Raw genomic sequence first — 25715 nt, forward strand, 5'->3', positions numbered from 1 at the left:
GAAATAAATTGACCAAATTTTCCCCCAAAAAAAGCTATATACGTACATGGTTAGTAATTAGTAATTAATTCAACCAGCATTCCACACTAGTAAACCAAAATAAAGCAGTGTTCCGATACGTCGTGCACAACTCAGCAAAACCATAGAGCAAAAAACCAAAACAACACGTATGTTCTTATTGAGACACCAAGAAGCGCGTCAAACACAAGGAACACATTTGACTATTGACTCGTTTGAGATCAAAGAGAAGAGATAAAAAAAAAATATATATAAAGAATCGATTTTTTCGTTAAACCGTTTGAATAAACAAAATATTAAAAAAAAATCGACCCCAGACAGGATCGATTTCCGAATGTCTGCTAAACCGAAAATAAAGCAACGACAGATGACTATAAACAAGTCAGAATGCAAATCTCATAGAAGCTTGCTCCGACAGCTACGAACGAAAAAAACTACAAACAAAAACCATTACTACAAATACATGAAAATGAAAAGAATATCGACAAAATGAACCTGGACATCGAATGAATATAGTGCCGACAATGTTTCAATCGGCAGTGAAATAACAAGGAAATAGATTCCCACAAGAGACGCACACAATCGTCGTACGACGGCCACGTGCTATAAACATTAGATTTCCAGATTTGGCACATCGATACGCATATATCGAACAACTTTGTATACAACAAACATCTAACGCTTCCAACAAACTGACAACGGCAACATCGATAACCGAACGACGAAGACACGATTTCTCACACGATAAAAAGAAGAGGAAACTTAAAAAAAAAAAAAAATAAATCAGACCGAGTCGACAGAAATAGCTTTGAACTGAGTTCGAAATAAACGAAAATCGATTGAAGATAGTAATACGACGCGCAGCTGGCAAAGGCTGGATGGAACGTTTCATTTGGTGGCATTTTTCGTTTTCACGCTTCTGGAGAAATTGGAACAAGTAGATGGAGCGCAAGAACCGACCGAGAATTTAAAGTTTCGAATGCACTGCATGTCTCTGTTTGAATGTGTTCTCTTAAAAATGCGCCGCCCGCCCTTCACTTATCATTTGTTTCGATCCTGGCCCAATCAAGTAAACCAATTAAAATATATACTAAGAAGAGATAAGTTACGAAATCGGGTGAAGTAACTGCGTATATGTTAAACAGGAAGCTAAATGTCAAACAATTTTAACGTTTCAAAAGAGAAACGGAGGAATTGGCGTAAAAATAATTTGTTAAAGAATAAAGGACTTTGTGGGTTTGGCATGACCGGGGTTGAAAAGGAATTGAATTTTTTAAGGGCAATTGTTTTTTTTTTAAAGAAAGAAAGGGGAAATAAATAGTGCGCGTTTGGATGATACGCAGCATGCTATCTGACTGATGATTAACAATGCCAGTTTGTGCCTGGCACCTTTCATCACGCAGTCTCCGGTCATGGCTGTGTATAACAGCATATGTGAAACAGGCAGGGTTTATTTATTATTATTATATAAAAAAAAAAAAAAAAATTATCTTGTCATCTTCTTCCTCTTTGATCCTATTCTACACCCTCCCGGAAATGACGTTCCAAACTTCCCGCCAAGAAAATTAGATTGACAAGGAGAAAGGCTTTGAATTAAACATTTGTGTACAAGGGGAGAACACACGGAGAGAGGGTGGGTTGTCTTGCTTGTTTGCCAGGGTTCACTAACCAAACAAATTGAAATGCATGCATCGAGTTCGGGAGGCAGAAAAAAAGGCCCAGCTAAAAATAGCACCTGTCAAACTAATATGAATTCCAACGACAAGAAATGATATAGGAAATAAATAATAAACAGCCAGTGCCAATTAGGGTAGATGAAGCCTTGTCTGCGAGTGCTTCAGAAAAAAAGGGGAAAATAACGGTGTCCTGGACGCGTGAAATCTCCTACCATAATTACGAATATCCATAAACTAATATATATCAAAACGGATACGAGAAAAATAAGAAGAGAAGGAGGAAAAAAAATTATATATAAATTGGGAAATGAGCATAAATATAGTACATAGAACGTGGGATAGGATAGAAGGATCAATGCAGGTGTCCACAGACTATAGCTAAAATAAGCTAATATGGTACACGTAAAAAAAAAAAAAAAAATTAAAGGAAATGAAAATCGACCTGGAAATGCGAACATGAACGAACAACATTGGAGCACGCTCTCCGACGTGACTGATAAAGAAACTGAAAAAAATAATAATGACAGGCCAAGCAAATCAAACGGTACTTTCTTTGTTTTGTCGGTTGTTGGCTTTCTAAGGTGAGAATCAAGAGGCAACAGGCGGTGAAGAGAATCGATACATTAACGACTATGCTATTCTTCCAGCCTTGATAATCATGCCAACGAAATGAGCTTCATGCTACGCGGAGAAAAAAATAAAAATAAAACCAGGGAAATCTAAAGAGTTTTTTTTTTTTTTTTAGATCAAGAATTTCGAGTTCAATCAAATAATAAATAAATAAAAAATGACTATTTAAATGCCACAAGCTGATGCATCTTTCTTTCTGTTTTTCGTTCGCTAACTCTTGCTTTTTTTTTCAAAAATTCTTTCAAGTAGAAACGGAAATGAAAACAGGAAGAGCTTACAGCTTGGTCTGTGGTATTCTTGCTGTAGGGAACCGGAATCAAACGTTCCTGCAATTCACCACCAATCACCTTGACGGAGAGAGGAATGTAGATGTAAGAATAAAAAAAAAAAAAAGAGAGAGAGAAAAGCAAAGAATACAGGGATCATTTTTTGCGGTGTGATTTGATTGTTTGTAGTTTTTAAATTTTCAAGACAAAAAGATTTCAGGATGAAATGCACGACAAAATAATATGAATTAGAATATTTGAAATTAAAACAGAATATATAATCAAAAAAAAAAAAAAAAGGGGGGGAAAGAAAGTGAGATTTGAGATTGCCCCGACCATCAAATCTCATTGTGTGCGGGGGGTACGTTGAAGTCGAACTTCAACCACTAAACAAAACATGTAACGAACATAAAAATAGAAAATGGAAAGGTGTGATGGAGTTCAACGAAACTAGAGATTCTTTGGTTCACTTAATTTTATGGGAAATAAAAACGAAAAAATTTAAATTAATAAAAAATAAAACATGCTGACAAGAACCAGGAGTGATGGTTTCGTCAAATGTTTATCAATCCATATTATTAAGACTGATTGGCAATTGAAAATAGACCGACAATTCGGGAAGAATAGATTTTTTTTGTAACGCAAAGTTTAGGATCGTTTGGTTTTTCCTACAACTGAAAAAGGACAAAAAGCGGAGAGAATCAAAACGAGTATAGCAAGACGGCCACTTGTCCCGCATTATACCCTAACAAAACAAATGGATGAGAGAGTCCAGTGTTCACATGTCAAAATAATAATAATACAAATCAAAATAAAACGATGGTCAAAATTAGGGCTGAGATGGGTGTAGTACAACAACCAAATAAAGTCGATTTTCACCATTTCCTTAAAAGGCAGTGGTTTCATAAACCGAAGGTGATGGAATACGGCATATCTCTTTAAAAGAAAAAGGTCATAGGGGGGGATCCAAATTGACTACAACACCAAATCCCAAATGAGGGTAAATGTAACGAAATGTGTTCAGTGGGATTGGTTTAATCTTAAGCTGACGGACTAATTGATTGCCACAACCATTAAAAAAAAAAAAATTACGTGTAGACTCGGTGTGGTCAACAGCTATAGAAGTTCCTACTCTATTTAAAGGGTCAATACCACATGAAAAAAAGCCCAAAACACACGATAGAATCGCAGCTGTCGGGATCACATCGCCCTCGATCAAGAGACAACTGCAATAAACATCGAAAAGAAAAATCCCCGATTGAGTGCGGAAGGCTAAATCTCATCTACTTCTCCTGGAGAACAATGTCCGAAAAGAGCAACATTGTTCTACGTCATAAAGAAAGGTAAATCAATCAAAAAAATAAGAAATAAAATGTTCGTATCCGACAGGAAAGAGAAGAAGATGGCAAGTAACTGTTTTCAAAGAAAAGACGAGATATAGCGATAGTCAAGTGCGTTGCCTCCGTTTTGGTGTGCCCAAAAGTAACTAATTCATACAACCGTCCTGTAGAAGCCGGGATTCGAAATCGAAGGGTGAAATCAAAAATGCAAAGGTGCGGTTTGTTTTCTTTTCTTTTGGGGGTTCGGCGAATGTTGGGGAAAAAAAAAATAAAAATAAAAATAAATTCAGGTGTCAGATTTCAGAAGAGATGAATATTCAATACAATGGGTGGTAAGGGAGAGAAAGCAAGAAAGAGAGACAGAAGGGCCAACACAAAATCATACGGGTGACACAGGTGATGAATTCGTAATCGGTTGTTGCCTCACACAGACGTCGGGTAAAGGAGGAGAGCCGAAAGGGTGTCAATGACACATCGAGGAAAGGAAATCACAAGGTAACAATATCAAAGTGAATAGAAAAAGGGAAAGGAAAAACGAAAAAACAAATTTAAATAAAAGGCCAATCTACCAAAAGAATCAAAAGAAGCGTATCCAATGAAGAAGAGATCCCGAGATCTGGCCGTAATTTCATAATGATAAAAAGATCGAATAAACCACACGTGGAAGAGATCTACTATACGAAAAAATTAAGAGCCTCCAATCGATTTATGACAACCAACATCAAATATCTCCCTCCTTATCGAAGACATGCAGTGCCTTGCGTTGGCCGCCAAATCCCTTGGAACTGTCCAAGATTCGGCAGACATCATCTGAAATTGCTAATATAGACGGAAGAAACTCCCCCGAACCACTCATTCCGGCCTTTGCCTCTCACCGCATCGAACGGAACCGAACATATTCAAATATACAAAATAAAATACAAAAATTGTAAAAAGAAAACGGAAGCTAAAAATGGAATTTCATTCAACAACCGAAAAGAACAAACAATCCAAAATCGAAAAAAGTTGGTTGACGACGAATACGTGAAAAGACAGAAAAAAAATAATCGTCCAACCGCTACTATGAATACAGCGCAGAGAGGGAGAATAGCAAAAAAAGAAATCAATCTTATTCACCAATTCATAAAACAAATTTAAATAATAATAAATTAATTAATAATAATAAAAAAAAAAGGAAAACTAGCAGTCGTGAGTTAGTAAGATGGCCTACTCGTTTGTGATTTTGGTTTTTTGTTTTAAATAGGCGGGCGACAGAATGATTTGTTTTCGTCTGATGTTGAAGACAATGACAGCTCCATTTTGCGTGGCAGGCACAACTGGCAGATCGCTCATCTTTATTGTCTTCTTCGCGTGTCTCTTTTTATTTTGTTCCATTCATTTTTTTGTTGTTGTTTCCATTTCTTCTCCTTCTTCTTCTTGCTTCTCTTGTTATTTTCCAACTGCGTACCGAGACGCAAGGCGACACACCAATCGCTCTCTCTCTCAGCGAAACATCGTTGCCGTTATCAAAGAAGAATTGGGGCCAAGGTTCGTAAAAAAAAAAATGGGGACGATCAATTCGAAATGAAAGAGAACGTCCATCAAACAAGATTTCCTCCTTACTTCGATTTGGATTCGAAAAAATAAGATAAAATAAAAGGAATCGCAAAAGATGGCGGTTAGGGCGGAGTGATAAAACGAATCGAAAGAGGCTCGCTTTGGAAGCTACAAAATTATTGTCAAAACTAGAACTTTTATCACTATGACCGACGTTGTCAAGTCGACTCGAGGAGCACATCAAACCACCGAAAAAAGATTTCAAAATAAAAAAAAATAAGAGGAAAGCCGACATTCACAAATTGCGCCACACACACCTTCCTCCCCAAGTTCTACCGTTCCCAACCGCACGGAATCAACTGGGCCCCACAAAACCCTCAACAGACATCACCAAGCGACCCCCCAAATCAGCAAACTAGTCATTTAGTTTGAAATAAAGAGAAAAAAAAACAGCGATGAAATTGAGAAAGAGAAAGAGAGAAAGAGACAAATAAAAGATGGACAGAGAGGTAAGCCCCGTGTGTACGTGTGTACTATGTGGTTTGTTAATGAAAAAGACGGCGACGTTGAGGTTTGGCGTGAGAGAAATGCAGAGCGAAAAAAGAAAAAAAAACAAAAACAAAAACAGCGCCGAAGAGCGACAGGGAGAGAGGCGAGAAGAAGATATGTTGTTGAGGAGGGAGGGGATTAAGGAGCCGTCCAAGTGGTCGCAGAGGATAAGAAGGTGATGGTGTGTCATAAGAGATGTGAAATCTCACATCGTGCGGTTTTTTTTTTTTAAATTTTGGGAGGGAAATATATAAATATGTGTCTCATTTTTTGTTGTTTTTCATTTTTTTTTTTTGGGGGGGGGGGGGTTTAGATGCTTGTCTCGTGAACGAGGCGTGGCAGGTCGGCCGGCAGATTCGGGAGCGGGTCGTAATCGAGAACGTCGTAGCGAACAGGTAGCAGGTTAGAGGGTGGCATCTGAGGCGGCAGCTGATAATGAGGGGAGCCGCTCGCCTGGTACGGGGTGAGCAATTGAGGAGGGGACATGCTGGTCAGGTAAGAAGAATGGGATTCATTCACAAGTGTGGATGACGTTTGGAATTGCGGATGGGTGTTGGAATGGGAACGAGAAGTCGGCTGACTGACGTGATGGCCGTTAATGGTCAGGGCGGACGGGACCGCACTGCAACCAGCGCTGGCGCTCTTACGCTCAGTCGCCCTGTTATTGTTGTTGGTGTGTTCGGCAGACGACGAATGCCGTTGCTGTCTGTGATGGTGATGATGATGTCCACCCGCTCCAGCGCCACTACCTGCGCCCCCGAACCCGCCAGCGACCGCCAGCAAACCGTCGGAAGTCAAAGCGATAGGTGGACGGCTCCTGTCGTGGAGCTCACGCTCACCAGCCATGTGATGCTGCGACGCCGTTGCCCGATGCAACGGGTCGTCGTCAATGTACGTGATGTCCGAGAGCGGGCGCAGACCCGACTGACTTCTTGAACTCCGCAAACTGTGCATACTGTGTTCGGACCGCTTCTCCTCCAGGTCCTCCAGCGTAGACTTGAACGCTCTGATTACTCGCAGCTGCAAACCAGACAATCACGTGGAAGGGGCGCGTCGCGGTTATGTTCGTTGGTATCGCCAGAGACGCACGTCGCGACAGTAAAAACACCAAAAAGAAATGAATACATTTGGCCATCAGTTATCCTCGATGTGGGCAGGATGAGGGGGAGGGGGGGACAAAAGAGGAGGAAGGCAAATGTGTTCGTTATTCATCGTGTCATTCATCGTTTTGTTAGAGCAGCACTACTTACTTTGATAATTAATAAATAAAAATAAATAATAATAATAATAAAAAAAAAGACAGACAGAAAAATCAAAAAGAAACATCGTCAACAGTTCGAGCTTAAATCATTTTGGTTGCAAGGATCATTTTCTTACGTGCGTAAATGTTAAAAACTAGGACGGAAAATCGCTTTAGGAAGACGGAAGTGACACAATTCGCGCGTGTTCATTCACGACACGCAAACAGGAAAATGCATTCTCTTACTGAACACCGCACTGCTAATCGTTAGTTCTTTGTAGGTTTTCATTGATCGTTAAAAACAGTTGATGATTTACGACGGAATCTTTAACAAAAAATTTAAAAAAAATCGACACATTACATCCATGCTGATTAATCGACACGACGATTACGAACCGCAAACGAAACAATTCATCACATCGTTTAGAATTATTTTTTTTTTTACTAGAACGAAATGTCTGAGAACGAAAACATTTTCCCCCCGGCCGCCTTTCACTGGTTGAAACCGCTAAATGAAATGATTTCCCAAGTTGTATGCAACATGTGATTAACCATCAAGCGATTTAGGGAATTCCTTGTTCTCTTCCGGAATGCCCGGGATTTTGGTATCACACATCTTTCAACTTGAAAAAAAAAAAAAAAAAATAATCAAATCATTTGCATATATGCATATTTAACCCCGCCCACCCCAAACTACTTTTGAAAATTCGGCGGTAAAAAAAAAGCTGAAATCCGCCGAAATTGTTAAAGAAAAAACGAAACGGGCCAAATGAAAAACAAAAACACAGCGCATGCAATGTTGTTAGCAACTTAAAGCTTAAAAAAAAATAAAAAAACCCAAAAATAAATGGTTGCTTTTGTTTTGTTTTTTTAAGGAATTAGCCGAGCAGGAAATAGAACGGAAACAGGTGACAGCTAATGTTGGAATCATCAAGGATTGTTTTCTTGTCCCCCTGGTTCGGTGAACGTAAAAAAGAAAGAGAAGAATATTATAGGTACGACATAGAATGGGAAGACATGATGGATCTGGATTAGGTAAGGATGGCATTAGCTGTATAGAAAATAGGGGGAGGGGAGGAGGGTAATGATTGTGGATAACGAAACGGGATAACTGAGCGAAGAATCAGAAAGAGAGAAAGAAGAGTCAAATGAGTTCAGCAATAGAACCGCTGGATAGAACAAGGAAATGACGAGATTTCGTAACGGGGCGGCGAAGGTATTTGGAACACAATCAGAACCGAGAAAAAAAAAATGTTGGGAAAACAAACCAAGTAGTAGGGATAATATTATTTTTTTTTTCTCCTTTAAGTCCAGTGAGTTGGCATGGCAACATGGGATCCTTTTTTTCGAACCCTCTTGCCAATCAATCGATACTATTTCCGACTGGGAACACAGGCACACAGAGTCGCTTTATGCGGCGAAGAAAATTGTACATAAACATGGAACTGTGAGCCTAAAGATAGGAACATCGTGGGGGGTACAATGGAAACATCGAAGTAAAAATTAAAAAAAAAAAAATTGTTCAACCCAAATGATGGCCAAACAAAGAGGCCACATGATTTCGTAAGAAAAAAAAAAGTTGGAAAAAAACAAAACAAAGAACTAATGTGGAATCAGATTTTTCGCTCCCCTTCGTGGACGGCTATTGTTTATGCGATCGAAATGATTGTGAAAACTCGCTTTCGCATTAATATCGATTGGTAGAAAAAAACAAAAAAAAAGAAAAACAAAACGCAAAGAAATTATAGATCGTGGCCAGCTTTCTGGCGTTGCCGGTTCGTTGCACACTCGCTCGGGGGATTACCTTACGCCGAGCGATACACTTAAGGCTAGATCGACATTAAGGTAAAAGAAAACCTATGACTTAAAAATACAAAACGAAAAGGATTTTGAAACAAATAAATATGGCCGAAACTAAATCAATAAATAGCACGTCAAAATCGAATAAGAAATATTTTTTAAAATCACAAGTGGGTTTGCAGCGTAGTGAATAAATGCGTCGCTTAAGGTGGTGAAAAAAGTAAAAAAAAAGGTCCGAGCGACCCAATAAATATTCGCTAAAGATTAATTTAAAAAAAAAAAAAAAAAAGAGAGAGAGAGAGAACCAACAAAGGTTCGGAAGAATCACGCCAGTTCGGATGGAATTGCGTTTTCGTGTGTGTAGATACATAAATACTATAAATAGCATTGTCGTTGTCAATGGGCGGTGTTGGGGGTTGGAAACAAACTCGATCAAAAAAATTAAAAAAAAAAAATCAGATAAGAAAACCAATGATAAAAAAACCAATCAGTGTAGAAACAGTTATGATTCTCTAATAAAGAGTAAAAAAAAAAAAAACGAAGGAAAATAAACTCGGGGAACGTTAAGATAAAAAAAAAAGAGAGATAGATAGAGTGAGAGAGAGAGAGAGACAAATGAAGATCCAATGCGAATCAACATCGGCTTAACTGCGTCCTACCTGTGTCTGGAGTCGTGTGAGACCGCGGATCCAAAGGATCTGGCCTGTAGTTCGCTTCTTTTCACCATCGGCATCGAATCTGTCTTCGGTTAGGGCGCCCATTGCAGCTGAAATGTCTTCAGGATGTCCTCGACCCCAACTAAAAGTTGTCCAATCGGCGAAACCAAAAAACAATGTCATAAAAATCGAACCACAAAACAAACAAAAAACAAAAAAAAGTTGTTGCTTCTGGAACAATGATAGAAATGCTCCAGTCCTTTTGGAACTTCATCACTGAGCTCGGACAATAGAACAACCAACACCTTTTGTCTGTTTCTTGCCGGCCTAGAGTGAACATTCAGAAAGACGTCCTCTTCCAAGTAAACCATCCCTTCTATAGCCCATTTCACAGATATGCGTGTACGTGTGTGTAACCCACTGACAGAGACCCCCAACTGTGCTAATAGGACGAAGTAAAAAACAAAAACATATTTTTAGTGTTCCTAGATGTGAATGTCATGTCCGATTCGATGGACCAGACATTATGATATGCGAGTAAACAGATGGCAAAACGAGGGCCGTTAAAAAACCTACAGATTTTCTGTCATGGGAAATGAATAAAGAATTCACTTCAATCAATTTTTAAAAGGTGTTTTTTTTTCAACGACAATTTCTTTTATATATATAAAAAAAAAATTCATTATCTGAATGTTTCAAGTGCGTGATTCGTGTGTGCTCAGGTGCAAAATTGTTTAAATCTGGGGTCCTAGTTAATTAGTTCAATTCTGCTTTGAAATGGCCAAAAAATAAATAGGGGGGTAGGGGGAATGAATCTAAATAAATAAAAAGTAAAAAAAAAAATTGGTGACTGATTCCATGTCCAAGATGTTTCGATCCTTAGACCATGTCGTCAACGAATGGTAAGGTATGTTTAAAAAAAAAATTAATTAATTAATTAATAATTCCCTACTAATCTCGATGGTAAATGAAACGCCGAAGAAAGGGAGGGCAGTGAGAAGGAGGGGAAAAATAAAAAAAAAAAGAGCTACGGTGCTAAAGGCGACTAAACCAAAGTTTGTGACTTGGGAACACCTTTCATCGTGTGCAATCTTGGCCGGCAAAGACCAGGTGTGTTTGAGAGTGCGAGACAAAAACAGTCGAAATGTTGTTTCTATACAAAAGATGAAAGAGTCAAGGCTGACTCGATACACTATTGGATGGAAAAAGGAAGCAGCCATACGAGAAGATTTTGGGAATCTTGCTAGTGGGAACCGTGGTGACCACCTGGCCCCACACTAGAGTTCCCACGCCGAAAAAGATGCACCACGCCCACTGGGCTATCGTGAGAGGGGCAGTGGAAAACGCGTGACCGCCAAATTGCACAATGAGCACCTAGAGAAGAACATCACCGCCAATTCGATTATGGGTGGCGCGCAAAAATTGATTAGAAACAACAAGGGCTCCTTCTCACCTGCGAAGCCGCAGTGGCTATCCAGATGCAATAATAGATGGGGTTGGTGAAAATGCCTTCGAAGACGTTGCGCTGGCCGTGGATCTTCCTGGCGTTGATCTCGTTAAACAACGTCATCATCACAAAAGTGTTGAAGATGATGGTAAAATGCTGTGTAGGATCGGAATCGGTTCTGTATCGACCCGAATCAATGTCCAAAAATTTCTCGCCTAAAAAACACAATAGAATTCGATTCGTAAATTGAAAAATTGAAAAAAATATTGATATCCAGCAATTTCCAAAGACCAATCATTACCGACGAACACGAGAGTGAAGATGACCGCCAGCTGGTAGATGCCTTGGCCAGTGATATTTTTCATCATGGTGCGGGAGATGAGGGGCTTAGTGCGGCCATAAGGCTTGCGCGTAAGCAAGTCGGGCGTGGGCATTTCAGTGGCAAGAGCTAGAGAGGCTAACGTGTCCATGATGAGGTTGACCCACAACATCTGGACGGCTTTCAACGGCGAATCTTGAATGAAGCAAGCGCCGAAGAAAGCGACGATGACGGCCACAATGTTGACGGTCAATTGAAACTGCAAGAACTTGGCGATAGAATCGTAAACGTTGCGGCCCCACATAACGGCCTTAACGATGCTACTAAAGTTGTCATCCGTCAAGATAATGTCGGACGCTTCTTTGGCCACATCCGTTCCAGCAATGCCCTAGGAAATATCACATTTTTAGCGCAAAAGGGATTGAAACTTGAAGTTTCTTCAACAGCCATACCATAGCGAATCCGACGTCAGCTTTCTTGAGAGCCGGGCCATCGTTAGTACCGTCTCCTGTCACCGCCACTACTTCTCGGTTATCGGATATCTTGCTGTCGATAATTCCCTTGACCAGCGTGTACTTGTCGGTGGGTGAAGAACGAGCCAATACTCGAAGTTTCGGCCAAACTTGATCGAGCAAGTGTTGCTGGACCTGGGCGTATCCAATGCAGCCAAGTGAAACGGAGGGGAAAATAATAAAAAAATAAGTAATAAGTCGAATCAACAAATAATATAAACAAGAATCGTAACCATAGCAACGCCAGTATGAGTTATTAATAGAAAGGTCAAACAAACCTCGCCATTAGAGTCGCGAATACGTCGATTAAATTCTTTGCCGTCGATAATAAGGTAGTCCAAGCCGGGTGTGACGATGCCGCACTTGATGGCGATGGATCGAGCCGTGTTCACGTTGTCGCCCGTCACCATGCGCACTGTAATACCCGCCTTTTGGCACTGTCGAATAGCATCCGGAACCTATTATCGAAGAACAAAAGAGCCATTGGTAAAGAGCCATAGGTAAACAAACAAATGAAAAGGCAATGATTTCGTTTCGCCCGAGTTTGCCATTTACCTCGGGCCGGACAGGATCTTCAATTCCGACGATAAGCATGCAAGTTAAGTTATTGATGATTCCATCCTCATCGTCCCAGTTGGGTTCGTTGTCGTAATGGACTTGGTTGATTTCGGCCTTGCCTGGCACAAAATCGCGGTAGGCAACGGCGATAGTGCGCAGACCATCGCACGCCATTGGCTCGATGACGTTTCGCACAAGCCCTTCTTGATTCTCGCGAGTAAATTTCTCCAGTTTTCCATCCACACCGTAAATGAAGGCGCACCTTTTCATAAGCAATTCAGATAATAATAATTAGTAAGTACTTAGACAAAAGAAAACGTCGAATGAACGAATCGTGACTCACTTTTTCAGCACCATTTCAGATGCACCTTTGGTGAAGACGCGGTATCCGCCTCCCTCACGAGCAATGACGGTACTCATCGACTTGCGGCTCGAATTGAAGGTGTAGACACGATGAAATGATTCTTCTGGATGCTCGTCACGAATGGCCTGATAGGATTTCTTCAAATCCAGCACGAAACCGAGCATGGCGCATTCCGTTTTATTGCCCACCTGCTTGATGGGTTCATTGGGCAAATCTCCATCCTGAAATTGAACACAAAAATAGATTATTTGGCTTCAGATTCCAAGCGAGCATTTTGTTTTGTTTTACCAAAATACGGGACGTGTAAGCACTATTGATCGAGATGGCATGAAGGGCAAGGTTGGCCACTTGCGGCGGAAGCGAGTCGTACTTCGGAATGGATTTGTAGTGCTGTCCTCCGATATAGCAGGCAACAACCGTCATCCTGTTCGTTGTCAGCGTTCCCGTTTTATCCGAACAGATGGCAGTCGCATTGCCCATCGTCTCGCAAGCGTCCAAATGTCGAACCAAGTTGTTGTCTAACATCATTTTCTGGACGACGAAGAAGAAGAAGAAGAAGAAGAGAGAGACACGAGCGAATCATTAATTTGTCCTGTCAAGTTAGAAGTTGTGGGCTGAGTTGAACAAAGACAAACGATTTTCTCACTTTGACGGAGTAGGCCAACGAGAGGGTCACAGCCAAGGGCAAACCCTCCGGGACGGCGACGACCAAGACGGTGACACCGATAATGAGGAACTTGACGAAGTGATTGAAATATTCGTTTTTCCACGGTTGGTTTTCGTAGACGAAAGTCTTGATGCAAAACGTCGTTATCAGAATGATGACCGTCAAAATGGCGATGGTCGAACCTAGGAAAGAAAATGCCAAATTTCTCTCAAGTTGTTCATTCGCCGACAGTTTGAAAGATTGCGCGCTAACCAGCGTAACCGATTTGGATGGCCAGTTTCGTCAGTTTGGCTTGCAGAACAGATTTATCCTTGTGACCCGATTTCTCTTCTTTGATAGGGGCGTCCTCAGCTGGACAGCTGGATCCTTCCCTCGTCTCTTGTTTGCTCGCCATGTTGTTCCCTCCGTGATCCATCGGATGGCTGTTGTTACCGACAGCGCCTTCTTCGACATCTCCTGGACACGTCAAAAAGCGGATCCCAACAGCAAAATAAAAAGCACGTTAGATGTTTAATGAAGACACGCACGAGGTAATGCTGACCCCCGCTCTTCTCCTACACCGCTGCCGCCCACAGGAGTAGGAAAGAAAACATAAATCGAGAAGCTGAAGGGTCTGGTGAAATGGGACAAAAACAGCGAAGGCAGCGGACAGAATAGAGAAGCAGAAGGAGAAGGAAGAGACAGCGAGAAAAATATGTACTAGTGACGGTTATTGTTTTTGATACAATAGAAGAATGTGATGAGACGATAGGAATGCCAAAATTCCTTTGCCCTCCCCCACTTTTATGTGACACTACAATTCTGTCTTTTTCTTTTTTCTTTTCTTGTCAACATCACGACATCAAAGATAAAGCGGTGAAATGTCTTTTCCTACCCCGAAAAAAATTCAAACAGAACGGCAGCAGAATTTTTTCTTTTTCTTCTATAACAAAATTGAAATTGACTTGCAGAAAAGAGTTTTTTTTTTTTAAATTCGACAATCTCTTACCAAACCATGCAACTACAATTCAAGCAATTCGTTCCAAAAGCCAAGCAAAAGAATAAAAAAAAAAAATAATTTAAATTAAAAAAAAATAGCAAATTCAATCGCAATCCAAAAAGCAAGAAGAAAGTGTGTAGGAAAAAGGAGATTTGTGGAAGAAAAAGAAAGAGAGTCACGGAGAGTCAAGAGGAAAGAAAGTCAGAGGGCACCAAAGTTAAGACTGATTTGATTGCCAGACAGACAGAGATGATAGATTGATAGAGTCATAGAAAGAGAGAGAGAGAAGCTGCAGCGTGTGTTGATGGTGTTTTGTATTTTTGTTGGTGTTGTTGTTGTTGCGTACCTTTCTTCTTCTTCCGTTGCTTTTTGGCTTCTGAACCACGCCCCCATAGTGTATGAGGATACAGAGGGCGGCATGTCGTGGATTTTTGTATAATGTTTTAAGTTTTTATTTTGTTTTTTTTTTTTTTTTGGCATCGGGCAAGTAGATGTAGTAGACGTTGTTGTTGCAGTTGTTGTATAGAGCAAGTTGTACGGGTCGGGTCGTGTCGAATGGTCGCGTGACGGTAGTTATTTGGTCGTGGTGTTTAGGTAATGGGTGGTAAAAAGGGGAATCATAATAATTAGGGTCATGCGTAAATGTACACGTATCAAGAGAAATGTTCGATGAAAAAAAAAAAAAAAAAAAGAAAGGAGAAATGAAAAGAAGAGATGAAACAGCTCGAAAAAGAAAAATGTCATCAAAAGGATAGCTGTTCCAATCAAACTTAAATATCAACCAAAAGGGTTGAAATTAAGACTCACAAAAAATCATTTCGTTACCAGAGAAATGATTGGTAAAAAAAAAAAATAATAATACAAAAAAATCAATAAAAGAATGCAGCAAGCTGAACCTTTAAATGGCTTTAACAATTCCATTTCAAAAGGAATGTACCACCTTTTCTTTGATCTAGTAAAACTATGGATTTAAAATGTTCAATATTAAAATCTAGAGCCAGGAATTAGGAACCTGAAAAAAGCATTCAAAACTTAAACGTCACTCTATGCTACACGTGTCCTCTCAATCATTATGAGTCTTAGAACACGTGATGAAGAACGTATCACTCTCACACACGCACACACTCTCACGCGCATAACTGGCAAACACAGAGACGAGAGATAAAAGAAAAAAATGAACGTTTCAATTCGCAAACTACGAACCAAAAAAAAAAAAAGCAATAAGAAAAATGGTTGAAATAAATGAAAGATGAAAGCCCAAAAATGTAAAAAAATTTAAATCAAATAAATCTCTATCAAATTAAACCCAAATCACCATCCCATTTCCTCGAATATTTTAAAATAAGTTACTTTTAACGAACCGACTTTGCCCAAATATCCGCCCACACCGTCCCCCCCCACTAGTCAGATAGTTGAGAATCGATAATTCTCAACTAGACAAGGATCACCGATATCGATCGAAACTCCCAATCGCCAATAGGCAGGGAGCGTAAAAAAAAATAAATAAATAAAGGGGAACGCATCGAAATTCAACCAAAAAAAAAAATAATAATAATAATAAAAAAGAACAAGTAGAAATAATAAGGGGGGAATGAACGGGGAGCAAAGGTAGGTTAGACCGAGTGTCACCTTTCTTCCGTTGTTTAGCATCCGCTTCTTGCTGGTCAGCAGCAGCACCTAGCAGGGTAAAGATGATGCCAGCTTGCGAATTGATGCCGACGGCCGCCACCAACATCCGACCGCTGCCTTCCATGACGTGAGTGCCTAATTTTGTTGTGAATGCAAAAAAGGAAAAAAAACAAGTAACGTGAGAACCCACACGAATGTCATGGTCATCATTCGTAGACAGGATGGACACCCTAATATTACCGGAAAGAAGCATCGGATCCGTTAATTCGCTTTTCTTGACATGATCCGATTCGCCCGTTAGCGATGACTCGTCCACTTTCAAATCGTTGCTCTGAATCAAAATGCCATCAGCCGGCAGCAAATCTCCATATTTCACCTATAGAAAATATTCAATGGCAAAATGATCTTTTTTTAAAAAACAAAACAAAAAAAAAAACAAAAATAATAATAATAAAAATGAGAATATGTTTTTTACTTGGCAGATGTCGCCGACGACTATCTCGCCGACGAAGATTTGGCTGCATTCGCCTCCGCGCAAAACGGCGAATTTGTGCTCGCCTTCGATGCGGCTCTGCAGCCCGCGGAACTGTCGCTCTTTGGTGTAATCATTAAAGGCAGTAACCAAGACGACGACTATAACGGAAATAAGAATAGCCAGGCCTTCGATCCATTCGTGAGACTTGTCCTCCTCGTGACCGAGCTCATCTGCGGAGATTTATTTTTAAACAAAAACACAAAAAAAACGAATGTAGAAAGAAGAAAAAGAAAAATGAAACGAAACCGATTGGCCGGTATGCCTTCAAAACTCGATTGACAAGTCCTTCGGTTAATACAAGGTTCTAGCGATACATCAAATGGATGAAATGAAACGATTTGAAAACTAAATCGAGCGCGAAAAAAAAGGACGCATTTTAAAACCAGTAAATCCCTGTGCATCGAGTGGCTCGTTCGCCTGCCTCTCTCTCTCGCAGAAGATGAAACGAACATTTAAGGATGGCCCCCCCCCCCCCTTCCCAATTAAGAGGAAAACCCAAGTCGTCAACGTACAAGAGTCGCTAATCAAGTCGAATTTGATGCTCGACGAAGTCCCACCAAAACTTTTGGGCTTGCGCTGCTGCTTACTTGCTTGCCGTTTAACTCTACTAGAAATTTCAATTGACGTTTGCCCATCATCTGACGTCAACACCGAGATTTAACCCCAATTTTGATATTTTTTTTAATACACAGCACAAGAAAAAAAGTGAGGGGCTTAGTAAAAGTGGTGTACAACAACGAGAATAACAACAAATAAAAATTGAGAGAAGGTGAAATCATCATCCATGCGAGTTAATGGGTTGTCCCCTTACCTTCGGCGGCTACAATCACCATGACGACGTACAGCATGTTAAGAAAAGAAATGATTCAGATAGAGAATGAGCGATCAAACGAGAGGCAGTTAGATGTGTTACGATGATTGAAGATCTGATTCGCGTGCGTGCTAAATCCCCAATCCTTGCAACACCCTCACAATCCACGGGTGGAAAAAAATAAATAAAATCATTCAATCCAGCCCCTCCCCCCCAAAAAAAAACCGCAGCCATTTTTTTTTTCCCCACTCACGAAATTCTCGTACAATCAGCAATAATCCCGACATTTCCCACAGGAAGCCGGGTAAAGGATAACGAGCAGCAATCGAAACAAGATGGTTGAAGAACGTTCGGCTACGTAACGCTATTTATTTCTATTTTTATTTTTATTTTTTATTTTTTTCTAGCGACTCGATTTTGTGATTTGATTTATTTCGCGGTGCCATTTTCTTATCGATTCGTTTAGATCTCGACATCTATTTGCAGTGACTCATCCAATCCCGCTACTCTTTCTCCTAGCCTCACGCTTTTATTTTCACGATCTCTTTCGTAACACACACACACACATTCCCATTTTTGTTTTGTTTAAGGAGGCCAGTCACTCACGAGTACCCAGCGGGAGCAAGGGCGTGGTGTTTCATGTCTTTCATTTGTTTTAAATATATAGTCCTATCAAATGGAATATAGATAGAAGTAATTTACCTTCGCCACTGGAAGGTATGAAAGATAAAAGTAGTGAGACGATGGCTGCGACTTCCAGAATGATGAGGGTGACATCTTGCAACGCTTCCCACACCAATCTCCAGAAGGTCTTTGGCGGCTTAGGTGGGATCGTGTTCGATCCGAATGTCTCCCGCCGATGTTCGATGTCCTTCGGCGAACCGGATAATCCTGTTAACAACAAACAAACAGATCAACATACACACAGAGCCATCTTTCAGCAATACGCAGGCCTTATGCATGAGCATGAAATAGGACGGGAGCAGAAAGAAAATGGGAGAGACAAATCCCAGGATAAAGATGGCGAGAAAACATGAATAATCCAATTCGATTACAACAATAAGAAGAAGCCTGGCACGCGTGCAAACACATCGATTATTCCGGTCGGGGCCTTCCTTTTCTTTCTTTCTTTTTATTTTTATTTTGTTTTGTTTCATTATCGATTCAGTCCGCACGAGCTTGATTAGTTGATCAAGTTTTCGAACACGTTGAGGCGTAAAAGACAAACACAAGAAACAGAAGGAAAACGAGGGTAAAAGTTGAGGATTTTTTGCTGTTGTTGCGGGAGGGGATTCGTAGTTCACGTATTCTCGTTGTGTCAGCGCAAGTAATTCCTAGTCTGGCCGCGATGACAACACAAACAAATTGTAGACAAAAAGCTAAATGGATTAACTCCCGTTGATGAAAACAAATCAAAGTAAGGAGAGGCAAACAACTCGTTTGGTACAACGTGACTTTTTTTGCTTTTCCAAACCAAGTCGCAATTTCGAAATCAAATTCCATTTCAATTCGATTTCAAATTCTTTATTCCTTTCTTGTCGGGTGCACGTTTAAAAAGATTTTATGCAAGAGGCTCTTCTTCAGCGCCGATAAGTGACGCCACAATGACGTCAATGACGTGGTAGGAGGGGCTTAAGAATAAGAGACCCCCCCCCCCTAAACGGAAGTTATGTAATTATTTAAAAAAAAAACACGTGTGAAATGCCAACCCAGTTTTGGAATCGTTGATAATTGAAAGAAATTTTTGTTTTAAAAACCATCATCCAGACTGATTTCCTTTACGTCAGACGTTCGTAATAGGTGCCGAGTTCAGGGCATAACGGAGTGGAAGAATTCAGATCACGTTTCACAAAAGGACTTTTTGGCAGTTGTTTAACTCGTTCCCAACAAACATGCCATTAAAAAAAATATATATATATTTTTTTTTTAAAAGTTGGAGAGCATTTTCTTTTTCTTTTTTGACCACTTCAAATTTCGGCTTCATATCCGTCGGGGTCGATGGCGCACTCTCAAGTTCTTTTACTATCCCCCCCCCTCTGTTTTATTTTATCGTCTTGCTACACTGTTGTACCGTACACACTAGACCGCATTATACGATCCTATTTGGGTTGGCCACCGTGACGTGCGTTTCACCCGCCCTTTCAAGTATCGCGAGCAAAAGAGCTATACAAGACACACATGAGATAGATAAGGCAGAAACAGAGTTACGGAGTCTTCGCACTATCGATCCGGCCCCAGTTCTATCCGGCATTCTTCCAGGGAAAATATTTAAAAATAATAAAATAAAAATAAAGACTACCAACGAATGGGAGAGACAGGGTTAGCCAACATTTTTATTTTTAGCGAAACGTACCGTTAAACTACCCGCCCAATAAAAATAAAATAAAATATATTTAAGAGAAGTCAGGGTGACTATTGACGCTGAATGGCGGGTGTTAAACTGCGACAGAGAAGTAGGACACCCTTTAAAAAAAAAAAGAGGGGGAGAGGAACGCTCGACAAAAATAAAAAAAAAAAAAAAAAATTTAAAGTTTCACACCAATTGAAAATCGATCCGGACGACATTTTTCCTGGATGGCGGGCAGAAAAGAAGAGGGGGATGATGAAAATGCGAAAAAAAAAACTTGGGTGGGAAAGAAACGAATTAAGAGACATGCGAAAAACATGTCGACATGGCCCTATCGTTGCGTCTTTCGTGACTCCCCTCCCCCGCCATAGTCAGCTGATTGGGATAGCGTTTTCTTTTTATTATTATTATTTATTTTTTTTTTTTCGCCGATTCGGATACATTTAATGCTCATCGATTCGTGTTTCATCCAACGATTTCTCAAGCATCACAAAGAACAAACAATAAATAAAAATAAGTTTTACCTTCCGTCGGCGACGTGTAGAGTTTTTTACACAACTCCTGGACGCCGCCGTAGTGACGCAATTGTTCGACAGCCTCCCGACCTCGCAGCTCCATCACCTCGCGGAGCTGTTTCAGGGATACCCCATACTGGGCCGGCCTTCCGTCCACCATCGCCATCTTGATGCTGGATGGGTTGAGCACCCCTCCGGATGCTTCTTCGTTTGAGTTTTAAAAGTTTTTGTGCGTCGTCCCAGACTTTGTGATGCTCGAATCAACAACAACAACAACGAGAGCAAGGGTGGGAAAGAAAAGTTCCAACAAATCCAGGGCCAATTTCAACGACTTTCACCGATGACAGCAACGTCCTTTTCACCAATAAAAAAAAACCACATACACAATCAACAACAACCAAAATTTACATTTTAATTTTTTTAAATTGAATGTTGCAGAAAAAAAAATGATTCATTTTCATTTAAAAATTAAACTTTTTTGTTTTGTTTTTTTCGTACCTTTATTTTTCAATTGTTTTCAATTGTCAGCCAGCGTCTCCAGCCAGGGACTGAAGTACATAGATGACACGCGTTCACTCACGCACACTCACACATGCATACGCCGGGCGTTGGCGTATCACATCACAACCTACGTACGTCAGAGGAAAGAAAGAAAAAAGAAAGATAAAAATGATGAAATTACTAAGCATTTGTCTTTCTTTTCTTTTATGGTGTAACAAAAAAATTGAGTGGTTGGGAACGGTGGGAAACAGGAAATAAAGCAAATCGAATGACGAGTGCAAATGACGCGCACACAGCTAGAAATTCAAAGACAAAACAAAAACTTAAAAAAAAATAAAAATAAAATAAATAAATAGAAAGACAAAAAGGGGCGAGAACGTGAATGACGTCAAATTGGGTCATTTCCATAGACAACACCATCGGGACTCCCTTCGTTCATGCCGTCTAATTTTAAAATGTATTTTTGTGTTTTTTTTAGAGGCATGCTAGTAATAGCTGTAATAATGGCCGTAATTATGGTAATAATTGGTGTATAGTGTATCGTAAACAGTACGAAAGCTAAAGAGTATAGCTAAACCGCTCGCAGCTGACTTTAGTTTTTGGATTACTTTGGCCGTACCGTTTCATTCCATTTCGTATAAATGGCCGAGCACAGAACGCACAGGCACGCGCACGCAAAGACTTACTACTACTACTACAACAACAGAGAATTTGTGTGAGTACAAACTCTGTGTTAAAAAAATAATAATAAATTAAAAGTGAGGGGGAAACGGAAGCAAAAAGCTTTCGCCGGGAAATGTGTACGTGTATGTGCGGTTTTAAATGACGTCAGACTCGATTGGCTTGGCTTGGCTCGAATTTGGCTTTTTGAAGCTTTCGGTTGGGCTCGTTGGGATCACTTGCGCAACTCCATCTCGTTGCCAAAAATGAGATAGGAGCGCGCAATATCCCGGCCAAAGAAGGCGGGCGGCACAACACAAAAGCCGATGCCAGAAAATCAAAATCTGTTTTCTTTTCTTTTCCTTTTTTTCTTTTTTTTTTGAAGAAAAAAGAAAGAAGAGGATCGAGAACGAGGAGGTTTTAAGATGTGGATGAAACGACCAATTGATGTTGTACCCGAAATCCATTGCCTTCTACACTTTCTTTCCTCTATTCAGTTTCACTCACGTCTCCTTTTTCTTTTTTCCCGGTAACAAGACCCACAAGAGAAATTTAAAAAACAAAAATAGGGGACGAAAAGGAAAGAGGAAAGAGAGCGAAGGGGCTTTAATTCGATCACGGTAAAAAGGTTTTTTACACATCACGCCCACAAACGACGACGATGTCGACGACATGCAACAATAACCAGCAGATTAGAAGACGGTGAAAATCGGGTTCAAAGTGACTTTAAGTGCTCGTTATTTTTACGAAGAAACCAACATCTACGATCCTTCTGACTACTTTTTTTTTCCTTTTTCTTTTTCACATCTCACGGTACACGTGCACTAAGAGCGATAACGAGATACGGAGCAGCTCTTGGCAACGCCCTGTTTTAACTGACCCGTAGGGGTCGCGGTATGACATTAAATCAAACGACGAAATGAGACGGACACGAATTTTGTTGTTGCTGTTGTTGCCCTTCTTCTACAAAATTTGAAGGAGGACACAGGGAACGTGATGAGGGAAGAGTAAGCTTCGTGTGCGTTTGCTGTCTCGTCATAATGTCGTAACACCTCGAGCGCTTGGCTCATTTTCTTTAGCGACGCAAGAGCCAAAGCGGCGGGGGGGGAGTTGTCTCTTCTCTCGTCCCTTTTCTTGCTTGACAAGATACGCGGGGGGTGCACGGGACACGACGAGACGATCGATGACAAATGTAGACAATTGCATCTTGCCAAAGGCAAAGACAGAAGGAAGAGAGAACGAAAGAAAAAGATAGAAAAGAAAAGCGAGAAAAGGGGGAAATCCTCTTTCAAATTGAAAAAGGGAACCGTCGTCATCGTCAAAAGAAGATGAAAAGGTTAGGAATGGAGAGACTGGCATAGAGACGGTTGTTGGCCGGCTGCCTAGTAAAAAAAAAAAAAAAGCAAGTCTTTGCCCTTTTAGAAAACTCTTTCGCTTTTGTCTAGCTGTTCGTATTAGTGGCAGTACTTTGACTACTCCAACGCGACCCCCGCACGACCTACGGGCGCGGCTGTACATTCACCACCGATGACGAGGGATACCACCATGAGCGTCATCTCTACTCTTCTTCGTACCTCACTTTTTTTTTTTTTTTTGCGTTCAAAAAACAAATAAAAACGAAATTCGACGACCTCCCGAGTCAGAAGCCTGGAACCTAACCAAGAAACCCCCGATCTCTTCTATTCCCTTTTTATTTTTTTGCCTCGTCGACGATGTTGCATGGCCGGGTCCGGTGGCCAGAAGGAAATGATGACTGCCTTCCTTCCTTTGCATTCTTTGCGAATAAGCTTTCAGGATGTGCCTTGAGGAAAACTCGCCAGTCGTAGCCCGTGATCGTAAATTGTGAATGTATTTATACAACTTTGCGTTTTGGATTCGTCCCTCTCCTTTTTTGCCTCATCTCTGGTCGCTCTCTTTTCGGCCGAAGAGGCAGCCAGAGACATAATCATAACAAGTTCCCACTTTTTTTTTTTTTTCTTTCTTTCTTTTCTTTTTGCTTATTATTCTCTGGGATAAAAGAGATTTCACCGAAAGAAGGAAAAGGCAGCAACAAAAGAGCTGCAGCGACTTCCAACTTTTTTTTCTTTTTTTCTTTCCTGTTACAGAGTTAAGAAAGACATGGTAATCGATGACGAAGAGATAGCCGAGTCGGCGCGAACAACTCGACCAGAAAAAAAAAGAAAAAAGAAAAAAAGTAAAGAAACCTTGGATCATCCATCACACACAACGCTCCTCCTTCTACTCTTCTTTCCTTTTTTACTGATCTTCATCGTTAAATCAGGGAGCTGCAAAACAATCGCTAGCGAAGGAAAAAAAAAAAAAAAGTCTGTCCCCTCATTTCATCCGAACAGGAAGAAAAAAAAAAAGAAAAGACGATGTATCGATACTCTTGCCAGCATACCCCCCCACTTTTAGGATGACAGAGCGTAGAGAACAAATGATTCAAAGAGTGGGGAGAAAAAAAAAAAGTTAAAGGGACAAGAGGCGAGGCATGAGGCACACAAGAGAGCATAGCAACTGTGTGTGTAATATTAAACAGCCCGAGAATCGGGTGGAGACGATGGGAGGGAATTGGAACGGCAAGACGGCGGCCATTTTGAACGTGAAGCAGAAGCAGCAGCAGCAGCAAGCATACATCGAAGCCCGAACTAACGCCATCGTGTCACGAACCTCCCACAATGACTAGTGCCACCACTATAACCAAACAAGTCTGGAGTAGCTGCGATGGTAGCAAAAGAGAAGCAACGTCGCTTCTTTCTGTCGATACAAACAAGAAAAAGGCAACATCCCCGACGCGTCAGATGCTTTGCCCTTGAGGAGGCAACCGTCGAGGAGAGACAACATCTTCGACCCAAAATTCAACGCAAAGCACAAAAGGGGAAATAAATAATAAAATAGGGGAAAGAATGAAAAACGTTCTTTGACGTGGCCGTCGAGAGAGAGAGAGAGAGAGCCACAAGCACCATAATGGATAAGGGAGGCAGCGTCACGAGTTTAAGGCATCTGCCCGACTCCACCCTTGCTCTTGTGCGTTTACATTGAGAATAGAAAGAGCGAATGACGGGAGTGAATAAACAACAAAAATAGGAGAGAAACTCGATCAAACTGTCAGACCTCCCAACGTCTTTCTTATTCTGTAACAGTAAGAACAACCAAAAACAACATGAAAATGTCTCCCACAATCACTTGAGTTATCTCTCTCTCTCTCTCTTTCTCTCTCTTCGGTTATCATCGTTTCCTTTCTTTTCAACTCCTCACCACGCCTGATCGTAAGAAGCCATTTCCTATTCGTTGGTGGTGGTAGTGGAAATAAAAATAAATAAATAAAAAAGGAAGCGAACGAGAGCGCGCGCGTACGACAAGACCGGCTCTATATGGAAGGGCATCGAATCGATACTGTACATTACGTGTGTGTACGTATGTGTTTAGGACTCGAATCATCGACGACATTGTTGGATGGGCCATCAAAATTCTTTATTCCCCCCACCCCCTTCAAGCCAAGCAAAGTACACTATTTTTTTTTTTAAATCAAATTATTTTAGCTTGTTCTTGTCTATTGAAAATCTCTTTGAAAAAAAGTGACAATGTGAACAAGAGAAAGCCAAACGATAAAAAGATTGGGTTTTGATCAAAAGAACCTGCTGCTGCATTTGGATTCAATCTGCCGTTGATCCGACTCAATGTCACTCAATTGAAATGGTCAATTTTAAGTCGACATGGCAGTTTCTATGGCAACCGACTGGGATACACCACTTCAAGATAGACTCGCTCTTTTTTTCTTTTTTGTCCTCGTGAGGAAGACAGAAAATCGCAGATTACTTTTCTATTAGCTCCTGTCAATGGTTAAATAGAAGCCAAACAGAAGGTCACGCAGAACTGCAGCCCCTCCATTCAAACTGCTCGACTTTATACTTTCGGCAAAAAAAAAGACACACAATCGCCTCGTCAACTTAGACGTTTTTTTTTTTCTTTTCCGTCTTTTTTTCCTTCAAAACCAAGTCCGCAAACCTTTTGATCGATTACAGCTCCCTCCACTCCCAACGGAAGATTACCACCGACCTATTTTCATAATTTTTATTATAACGAGTTCTGTTTTTCATTTTTTTTTGTTTAAATCTGACAGTTTTCACTTCACTTCGATTGATTCAAGAGCCCCCCCC

General features: G+C 40.7%; 1 protein-coding gene across 17 annotated transcripts in view; it reads right to left on the reverse strand.

Annotated features, from left to right (window-relative positions):
• Positions 1–25715, reverse strand: part of LOC116917907 (plasma membrane calcium-transporting ATPase 3) — a 53029-nt gene that overhangs the window by 14371 nt on the left and 12943 nt on the right. For 4 of the 17 annotated variants that reach the window (XM_045169729.1, XM_045169732.1, XM_045169731.1 and 1 more), the window contains 20 exons: positions 20893–21022; positions 20404–20748; positions 18235–18423; positions 17533–17541; positions 16662–16891; positions 16427–16562; positions 16187–16321; positions 14904–14933; positions 13831–14034; positions 13558–13760; positions 13200–13442; positions 12891–13132; positions 12545–12809; positions 12268–12447; positions 11930–12124; positions 11460–11865; positions 11165–11373; positions 10934–11085; positions 9715–9853; positions 6248–7035 (listed from right to left, as the gene is read on the reverse strand). In XM_045169729.1, coding sequence (XP_045025664.1) covers positions 6325–7035; positions 9715–9853; positions 10934–11085; positions 11165–11373; positions 11460–11865; positions 11930–12124; positions 12268–12447; positions 12545–12809; positions 12891–13132; positions 13200–13442; positions 13558–13760; positions 13831–14034; positions 14904–14933; positions 16187–16321; positions 16427–16562; positions 16662–16891; positions 17533–17541; positions 18235–18423; positions 20404–20560 — 4035 coding nt within the window. In that variant the 5' untranslated portion in view covers positions 20561–20748; positions 20893–21022 and the 3' untranslated portion in view covers positions 6248–6324. Of the gene's footprint in view, positions 1–2602; positions 2672–6247; positions 7036–9699; positions 9854–10933; positions 11086–11164; positions 11374–11459; positions 11866–11929; positions 12125–12267; positions 12448–12544; positions 12810–12890; positions 13133–13199; positions 13443–13557; positions 13761–13830; positions 14035–14903; positions 14934–16186; positions 16322–16426; positions 16563–16661; positions 16896–17532; positions 17542–18234; positions 18424–20403; positions 20749–20892; positions 21023–21514; positions 21534–25715 lie in introns of those variants that run through there. The other 13 variants (XR_006643582.1, XM_045169742.1, XM_045169740.1 and 10 more) reach the window with 11 other exon arrangements.

The sequence above is a fragment of the Daphnia magna genome, linkage group LG2, assembly GCF_020631705.1.
Source record: "Daphnia magna isolate NIES linkage group LG2, ASM2063170v1.1, whole genome shotgun sequence".
In the NCBI taxonomy this organism is placed as follows: Eukaryota; Metazoa; Arthropoda; class Branchiopoda; order Diplostraca; family Daphniidae; genus Daphnia; species Daphnia magna.